This window comes from Bactrocera dorsalis, chromosome 5 (genome assembly GCF_023373825.1).
Source record: "Bactrocera dorsalis isolate Fly_Bdor chromosome 5, ASM2337382v1, whole genome shotgun sequence".
Lineage (NCBI taxonomy): Eukaryota > Metazoa > Arthropoda > Insecta > Diptera > Tephritidae > Bactrocera > Bactrocera dorsalis.
In genome coordinates, this window is record NC_064307.1 from 946,388 (window position 1) to 956,597 (window position 10,210).

General features: G+C 34.6%; 1 protein-coding gene across 1 annotated transcript; it reads right to left on the minus strand.

The window, feature by feature from the left end:
* Positions 1 to 8,960: 8,960 nt before the first annotated feature.
* Positions 8,961 to 9,677, minus strand: LOC105232752 (larval cuticle protein 65Ag1-like). The gene is made up of 2 exons (XM_011214566.3): positions 9,495 to 9,677; positions 8,961 to 9,404 (listed from the first exon to the last, which is right to left on the minus strand). The coding sequence occupies exons 1-2, from the start codon at positions 9,614 to 9,616 to the stop codon at positions 9,206 to 9,208; spliced, it is 321 nt and encodes a 106-aa protein (XP_011212868.1). The 5' UTR covers positions 9,617 to 9,677; the 3' UTR covers positions 8,961 to 9,205.
* Positions 9,678 to 10,210: the final 533 nt, after the last annotated feature.

Below are 10,210 nucleotides of genomic sequence, written 5' to 3' on the forward strand. Positions count from 1 at the left end.
TTAGCCTTACCGCGTGAACGTCTTTAGGGAATGACCAGTAAAGACACCTAACACTGCGGCAAGATATTGAGTGCGAGTAGTTTTGTAGACCTACTGAGTTCCGTACGTAAGAGTCCAACAGAATCTAGTTGTTGGCTAGCACAACAGAGACTCAACTCGTTCTTATTCTGAAGTAATCGATACAAGACTGTCCTCTCTTGCGAGTTCGCTCATCGGCTTTGCAGTTTTTAGCGATTTCTCTATGACTAGGCACCCAAGAGAGTGTGATAACTAATAAAATAACTTGATGCTATCGATAGTGAGATCAGATACTCCTTTCAAACGAGCGAGTTCTAATTGAGTGAATGTTCACCTCCTTGAAAGAGGCTGCATTTGAGACAAAACATCTACAACTACCTTAATGACAACCATCTCTGCTTGAAAAGCGCTGTAATGATCTGCTAACCTAAAACTATGCTTGCGAGAGAGCTCCTTACAGATATAGAGCACAGTAACGCTAAATGACTTTCGGTTTTCACGGTTTTAGGCTCCTACCAATTTTTCGATAATGCTCTCGTCAAATTGAATTTAGAATAAAAAAAACAAATGTGATTAACAACAACAGCAATCACATTACAGCAGCTAATATAACAATGTATTAGTCAAGCATGAGAACATAATTTTAGGTAGCTGCAACATATGCTTAGCTCCTGTTGAGTCTCCTCAAAAGAAGACACAATATATTGTGAAATCTGAAAGTCTGAGAACCAAAAGGCAAGAAGTGAGAGTGGCATGTTTTTTATTTTACTTTTTAATGCAAATACATGCATAAAACCTGCTTTTAAGATATGTTTTTGATAAATATAAATTAAGCATTATTCTTCATTCAATTCAAACTATATGCTGTAACAGTAAACTCTTTTAATATGAATAAGTCATTAGTTCTGACCAGACGTACTAAATGGCAACTATCTTTTACACTTAAAAGTCATGAGAAAAATAGTTCTTATTCTTTCTCCTCTTCTTTTAATGCCGTCTGCTCATTTCCATAAAAAGACTAGAGAACATTGCGATATTGCCATTAAATTACAAAGCACACCACATTAATCTTTAGAATGTATATAGTAAATTGGCGCCAAAGACAGATGTTGCAGATAATATGTTATTGCGCAAGCGAAGCTGCCACATTGTTCATACTTTACAAGTTAATACCGGCGACTTGGTTCTACCTTAATTGGAAGAGGTACCCATTATGCAAGTGGCTATTATAATTTGATTTTATAAATATATTTTTTGTATATAAGCAATATGTTATATGTATATAAAAATATAAATTGTTATGTTAATTAATACATCCGCATTTTAATTGCATCATTGTAAAGAAATATAAAATAATTTATAAGAAAAAGTAAATACACTCTCTACCACTATATCATGCCGAACATATGAAACGTACGTGGTACAGATGGATTCCCTAGTACAGGAAATAATCCGTTCGTTATCTTATTGGCAATGAACCGCTTTTATTTCTCCAATGACGGAATAAACCTCTGGAATAGGTGCAATGAGCATGCGACCAAGGAGTAAAATTATCCAACGGCGAAATCTACTTATTCACTGACTAATCAAAGACCTCTTCCGTACTAACTCCTATGCAGAAACCATATTATTAGAATCTCAGTGGGCAACTCGGTAAAAATTGTCAAGAACGCAATTTCTTCTTTCAGTGTATGATTTATTAAGCTTCATTAAGTTCTATATTGTTTATATGGTTATCCAAAGTTAGATGTCGTAAAAACGTGGAAAACAACCGGTACCATTAATTTAATGGTGACCTAGTTTCCAACAATCTTTACGTCAAACCGAAATTTGAACAACATAGAGAAACCAGTTTTGAACTCAAGCCAGAGATTCGGCCTTCAGTCATTACTTGCGCAATTGCAACTGTTCTAAATGAACCTTTGTTGTATTTCCGATGCAATTGTTTACAATAGTTTTATCTGTGCAAATCCGCTAAGTTTATTGCAACTGTACTTTGGCAATTTATTTAAATAATTTCATTTAGCAAATTCTTTTCTGTATAAATGTTATGCATCATTTTGTGTTCACCTAAAAAACAACCTGTATTACAAGGCTACAAATGGCTTAAACACTGTTCTCACAACGGCTTAAAGGAAATTATTTTGTAATAGACTTTTAATCGCACTGCCCATCAACGAGGCAAAAGCTAACTGCATTTAAAGCCGCATTGCCATTTTGCTGCACCAACATACATACATATATACATACACAGCAGCCACATTTAAGTGCCATAAAATCAACGGCTTCAAAACTTCTGCTAAATGCTGTCGATATTAACATTGATTACTTTTTATTTGGTCAATGGCATTGGCGGTGTTGCTTACGACTGACGATGCCCAAAGATGCGCCGCAAAGCGTTGCACGTGTCGCGTCTATGCCCAAAATGCATTAACTGCATTATGTACTTATGTCAGTCTATGAATATTTCATACGATTATGCGCATTTATACCGTGAACATATACATATTATTAAATGGCAGCGAGTATCCATCGATTTAGCTGCGATATTATTTATTCTTTATTTTTTGTTTTGACTAACATAGCCGTCTCTCCAATTTACTTATGAGTTAACAAATTTGGCTTGGATATATTACTGGGAGGTCGTGTCGATAATTGATATCGTAGCTAAATGACAGTTATTGGCACATATAGATGTTAACAGACTGGTAAATTAACATAAATATAATTTTATTGGCAAAAAACACTTTTAGTAACACAAATAAGATACTCCAAGCTATTTAATTTTAGTTCGTCTTCAATCTTAAAAAGGTATAACGGGAAAGATTTTTATGATATCGGTATGATACTATTACAATTATTTAGAATTTTCCAATAAGAGTGATATAATTTCTTTTCAAAAACAAAACACAGACTGGAAATTGAAGCGTTTTTTATTTAATGTGAAGTAAAGTTTTCGACCACCTTTTCTACTAAATCAAGTCGTATGTCATGAATAGCACATTCAATATTGACTTCTAAAGCTTGAAGAGAGTCTGGTTTATTGCTAAAGACCAATGACTTCAAATAACCCCACAAGAAGTAGTCAAACGGTGTTAAACCTGAATTTATTAGAGGTCATTCAATGCCACAATTTCTTGAAATAATCGAATCTGCAAACTTTTCTCGCAACAATTTGGTTGTTGCACGCGCTGTGTGCCACGTTGTCCCTTCGTTTATCTTCCCATGATGAAATTGTAAACATTACTGAATACAACAACAAAACCAAATCAATACCACTGACATTGCAACTATGAAAGATTGTACAGTAGCTGATTTGCATTTACGAGAAGCGGATGGGAACTGGAATTAATATTTTTTGAGAAAAAAAATGTATTTGTTCATCCAAATTAATGTGGTGGCGCTTCTTCCAATTGTGGAAACACTTCTGAAACACGATTTTTGTGATAGCCTTAGATCTTTCAGCGATTTTCATGAAACTTGTAAAATAACGGCCTCTTAAGACATAGAATGAATTTCTGTCTCTCAGGCTTTACTTATCAAGTATTTGAATGTAAAAATTTTTTTAAATTTGTATGGAAAAAATTGCATCAAAGTATTTATTAAAATTACCAAAAACATAACTAGACACAAGATAATGCTATTGTCAAGCTACATTACAAACACGTGTTGACGCTGAAGTTCTCGACCCAATAGCTTTAACATTATAGCAGATTGGACAAGGAGCTTTTTCTCTATTCTACCACTTAAATAGTATTTTTAGCATCCTACGGTGTACTTTAGATGAAATCCTGCCTTATACACCCTTTAAAGCGACTAATCTGATCAATGATTATTTCAAATAACTGTTGCTTAAAAGTACAATACTTCTTGTAATGGAGTTATATTTATATTTTTGGGCGCAAAAGGAGACACACGCTACTGTCTAAAATTGATTAGCCCTCCATGATAAACAAGTTATCCCCACATAAACTCTAAATTTCAAGGAAGGGCGTTTATGCATTGTGTAGTAAAAATTAAACTCACCTGATTACAATTTCACATACATCTTTTCTCCGATAATTCACGAACCTTCAACATAGACGCTTCTGGTATTGCTCACTTTGTACTTCCTAATTCCAAGTGACGAGTCATTTTTGATAACATCAATATTTAGACATCATGACAACAACAACCGAAGCCATATCTCAAAATCACTTGCCCAATTACACTAATCCACGCAATATCGCAATAGACATACGAGTACTTAGCATTTGCGCATGCACAAAACAAGAATGCAGGAAATTCATTGAAAGAAACACGATTTGTCAAAAATGTTGTTTTCCTCAACGAATCTCTCACGACTCGTATACTCAAACTTTGATGAGAGAAGTGAAGAAAAAAACTCCACATGTGTGTAATTTTGCATTATTTTTCTACTTGCAAGCAAAAACTTATGAATGTGTGTGTGCGCAGTTGCAGATACGAAGATGTTTGTATGTATTGTAAAGGTATGAGGCAGTGATGAGCATATTTGTTTTCATATCAGCGAATAAGTTGATTTATGCAAAGCAAAATGCTGCCAGAGCGATAAACCAAACATTGTGGTTTGTCAATCGAACAGCAGAACGAGATGAGCCGGTGCGAAATCAAGTGGCAAGCTAAGCCAATGTGTCAATGGGCAAACATAAGCGAGCCGGATGCGCAAATAATTATAAAGTATAATATGTGAGAAGCACAAGTTTATGGTCATATGTGAGCGCATATGTGCTTCTCTTTTCATAGATGTACTATACTTATACACATACGTATGTCTACATAGTGGTAGCTGCAACAGGCAAGAAAAAATGTTGTGTAAAAATTATGATGTAAACACTTTTCAGCTTTGCATATTAATTAAAACGCTTGTGTTTAATTTATTGGCGACACATTGCCAGAAATAGAATCTAATTCTTTTGATAATAGTAAACACTTTGAAATACAACAATTATGTAGAATCCCAGTTGTAATGAGGCAATGTCATATCTATTTTTCCCTTTTCGTCCGAACAATTTATAATACTGGCCTTGATGTTGCTGACAGTGCGCACAAGGTTAATAACGGACTATCTGACCCCTTTAGCAATAGCATCAAGTTACTTCGTTATTGTCCCTAGAAACTGCAATACGGATCAACTCGCACGAAAGGGCACCCTTGAATTGAGAACATCGCAAATTATCAAAGTTGTATGGAAGAAGGGGAGGAGGAAACATCAAAAGCACTTTTCTTCCACTGTCCATTTTTGCTATACCAGGTTAGAGCATCTCGGTAGTCAGACCACGAACCAAGTAAGGTGGCTGAAATTAAATTGTGTGACATACTGAAGGTACTTTGTCTATATGAAGCGGTTTTGTGCTCATAACGAACTGGCGTTTCTAGCTGTCTAAGTGCAATAATTAATAACTTTACATTTCGGTCCGTTTCCTCAACCTAATCCAAATTATTAAATTTGTTTGATAAGAAAGATTTATAAATTTGCTCATATAACCGCTCTAGGAAGAATTCTTGATGCCTTAATATATGGTTATCGATATGCATAAGTAACTCCAATCGCATTTGAATTATGCCTTAAAAGCCTACTAATCTAATCCTTTATAACCTGCAGTCATTATTTTGCAATACTCTCACGGCAGCACTCATATTAGTTAGAGAAAATTTAAACTTTCAGAGAATTGATATATACATATCAGTTAAAAACAAATGTCATTTGCTACAAACTATATTGCGATGAGAAATGGAGTGGCTTCAAAATAAATGAAATCATTCGGTTTTCAAAAACGAAATCACACCAGTTTGATTTAGCTTCTGAAGCATGCCAGTATATCCTATTATCATTATTCTATTTATAGATACAAGTGCGACTGAAAATTTTGTAAAATATGCAATTGTCATATGTCCATAATGCATCTTAATAACTTGGCGACTAGTTGCCAACCAGTCCACTTGGCTACAACCTCATTTTAATCTGCGGTTGAATGCATTTCATTGACATTTTGAATTATCGCTGCTGCAATGACCTCGTAAATTAATTGCTTGTTCTTAACTTTCTGATCAAAATGCGATAACAATTGATTCGTGTCTGATTAATGTAGCTATTTTGTATATAATTATGTACGTTCGTATACTAATTAAGCAAGGCATCTTGACAACAAAAACAATTGCGAGGAGATGTGTGCTTAAGTTTATGCTTATGTCTAAATTATAGATATATTTTATTTTATTACCGAGTTATTACATAATAATAACAATACTTTTTAGTCATGTTTCTACTACTCGATGTTATGAATGTAATCAGATGTACATATATTTTTTTTTCGCTTGCCGCAGGGCAACTGTATTTGACTTTTATGTCATTGCAACGTTTAAAATCCACGCGGCTGCAATTATCTTACAACTTTAGCTGCGTCAAGCATAAATCCGTTATTCAAATGCATATGCCACAGCATAAATATTTCCTGGTGTCAGTTTTCGAATGTCGACAGCTTTGGAAATGCAAATTAATAATAAAACTAACTGTAATTTAATAAGTGTTGTTGATGCAGATAATTGCTTTTGATTGATGAGTACACTAATTTAATGTAGCTGTTGCCATGTTTAGAAGAATACGTTTAAAATATTGTATACAAATGTGCACATAGAAGGACGCATAGAACGGCAACGGTACTGTTATGTAATTTTCTTCGGCTTCCTTGCTCTTTGATACTCTTTGCAAATATTTATTTCATTGGTTATACAGGTTCTTTTAGTTTTTATTTGAAGCCCAGTTGAGCTTATAAATAAAAATCGTTTGGTTTTAAACTAGACATCATCAATATAGATTTTGTCGCCCTCAAAGTAATCCCCACCAAATGTAAGTCACTTATGCCAACGATTTTTCCAGTCTTCGAAACACTTTTCATAAGCACTTTTTTGGATGGCTTTCAGCTCCTTCCGCGAATTGCTCTCTTTCCATCTTTCTAACACTTGCCTGACGAGTTTCAAGCATCATATCTTTCACTGTTTTAATATCTTCATCAGTTGAAGAGATCGAGGGTCGTCCAGAACGGGGCATGTCTTCAACGATCTCCCGACCGTCTTTGAAGGCTTTATGTAACTCGTTAGTTTGTGTTTTTGATAAAACTGAGCCCGTAAGTCTTTTCCTACATATGAAACGATTCCGCACACTAAATTTGATTAGAAATACAAAAATTAAAATATCATTTACTCGGGGAATATAAATACAATTTCTGGGTGCTTTTTTGTCACAAGAGAAAGACGAAAAGTGTTCTAGAAGAATTTATATACATATTTTTGGTTATTTTGGGATCTTTAAATCATAATTCAATCAAAAAGTTGGTTTCCCGCCCTAGATTTGGTTTCTGGAAGCTGTATATTTCAAGCCGAAGTACGATGGTACTCGGAGTCTATGGCAAGAATTCACAATCATCGAAAATTTTAACCAGTAATTATCTCTGATCAATTAAGAAAATAATAAATGTATACGTTTGATATGTCAGATCTTTCTTTGGTTGTCTACTGAATCCGTATACATATATATAGTTATATATTTATTTCAATTTAGTTTGCAAGTATGAAATAGGTAATTTTTTTAAGTGTATATAGCATAGCTTCAAGCTTTATAGTGCCTAAATGTATACTACGATTCTGTAGCTCCTGCTGTACAGTGAAACTGTTTAGTGAAACTTTTTGTTAGTGTCCCCTATGTGTATGCTGCAAAGCTGCTTTCAGTTGTTTAAATTGGATTTCTATGGGCATAAAGCTGTTTTTATTTATGTAGTTGTATTTTTATTAATTTCAAAGTTGATCGCATAAATTTCACTATGATTTAATGTATGTATTTATGAATAACTGTTTCCATATTTTTACGCAAATAGTGGAAATAAATCTTGAATTGTGACTGTTTAGCTGAAACAGTTTCATTGTTGATAAGTATTTATATTTTTTTTGAATGGGCGCGACTATGCAAATAATTGTACAATATGTGGTAATTAGTCGCAGTTAGTTGAACCATATACTCGGCATGAAGTCATCCAAAAGTTTGCAAATCCTTATAATGAGTACATGCTAACTAGAGGAAGAGCTGAACCGATTTCCTCCATTTCTAATACCAGAACGTGATGCCCATTTCATTTCAATAAGATATTCTATGAACAGCTTATGACTTTCTACATTTATTATTGTGATTCGTCGGTTTATCCAAATCTTTATATCAAAGTAATGTGAATCCTCAAATTTTATATGGGTTCCAGGCATACCTGCCGCACCATTTTTATACTCTTGCAAAATGTTGCTACAGATTATAATCGTTTTTCACCTAACGGCTGTTGCCACCTAAAACTAATATAAATAGATGTATGGTTATACATATATAAATTATCAGGATAACGACATAAGCTTAAATCCGAGTGGCACCCAAGGAGGGTGGTATTGCAGATGGGGGCAATCGTATTATTGCCACGCCCACTGAATGCCAGTAATCTAAAACATATAAAATGCCCTAATTAAGCACTAAATTGAGATACAAAACTGTAGTTTGATGCACAGGGAATTTTTTTGTTTCATATTTAGCTAATATCTCGGAACCTGCTCGACCGATTTCAGTCAAATTTGATGCGTATTTTGACATTTAAATATTAATAAATTAAATTCCTTCGAACACTTTCCCTTTCCAGTATACAAATATAGTACCTTTTAGATGTGCTACATAATTTCCAAAAATTGTAATAATTGGGTTACAACAATTCTTGCCCCCTGGTACCGTATATGTGGCCCCCAGTTAATATTTCCCCAAAATTCTTTTCTGATAATATCATGTTCTATGTCAAATATGGGTAGAAGCAGATAAAATCTTCCCTTAGCCCCTTAGGTATAGCAATTTCTCCAAATTTAAGTATCCCTTGCATTGTTAACAAGAAAAATTCAGGTTTTTTTGGTGTAACTATTTTCTTTACTCTTGTTTTTTGTTTTGGTAGCTTACTCTAAGGACTAACAACTGATCACACTGACCTCATAGCGTTTAACAATAACAACACCTTGTTAATAGCAATCAGGGCAGTTGTTAGGGTAGGACGACTAGGATCAGGATTACAAGGAGGGAAAAACAATAATTTTGGGAATTTGTACGGATTTGTAAAAAAAATTAAACAATTTGTTTTAAATATTTAGCAACTTAAGCTTCTGGGGCAACAGGCAAATGAGCACCTTGGGGTTGGAAACCGTTCTCATCAGCGATGTAGTTGACGGTGTAGGTTTGACCATCATCAGCGACGAAAGAGTATGAGCCTTGGACAGAGATAGCTTCGGCATCTGAGCCTTCGTTCAAGAGCTTAGCTTGAGCTTGTTCGTTAATACCGTTGCTGGTCTCGTATCTGCAATGAAAAAATAAATATTATTAATTAGAAGCTTCATTGACTAAAAGATCATTTGATCCTTTCAACTGACAGGGATAATAAACTTACGCGTAGTTGAATCCATTGGGCTGCACGTCGGAGTCGAAACGCAAGACTTGAGCATCACCATCACCACCGGGGGCGGCGAAAGCGACAGCGAAGAGAGCGGCGAAAACAATGACGAATTTCATTTTGATTTTGATTTGAGGACTCTGCTCTTTGAGACTAGCAAATTGCGAATGTTGACATAGTGAGGGCGATTGTTACAATTTATACTGTTTTGGCCACAACTATCTCGAATCATAGCAAAAACTAGTTATTTAGTTTGAGTTTTTTTCTTTTAATCTAAAATGCAAATGTTCAACGCCTGTTCCATCACAACTCTGTCCAAAAACAACAAAGCTTCTTTATTGTTATATTATAATCAAAGCATTAAACTAACAAATTAACCAAAAAATGAATTAAAGATACGGCCGACATTAGTGAATATTTCTTGCTAGTTGAGGCGTTTAATAAGAATCGGCCAAAAACCGAAAAAAACTCGAATATGGAAATCAACTCAACCATTTACGCACTCAAAAACATATACTTATGTATATCATTAAAGCATAAAAAGACGGAACAGCGCTGGCTGTAGCTATAGCTTGACCCCAATGATGTATGAAACGTAGGTGCTAAGTTGCCAAGCTTGGGGATCGAGAGCGAATCGAATCACAGCAGAGGCGCGTGTGAAAAACAAGCTGTGACGGTCGTCAGTAAATCAACTAATTAAAGTTTTTTCTTTG

Bases quoted from the DNA above. Each gene is read 5' to 3' on its own strand.
- LOC105232752 (XM_011214566.3), bottom strand. From the start codon at position 9,616: ATGAAATTCGTCATTGTTTTCGCCGCTCTCTTCGCTGTCGCTTTCGCC. The intron at 9,405-9,494 runs GTAAGTTTATTA...TTTTCATTGCAG, and splicing joins CCCAATGGATTCAACTACGC to ATACGAGACCAGCAACGGTA.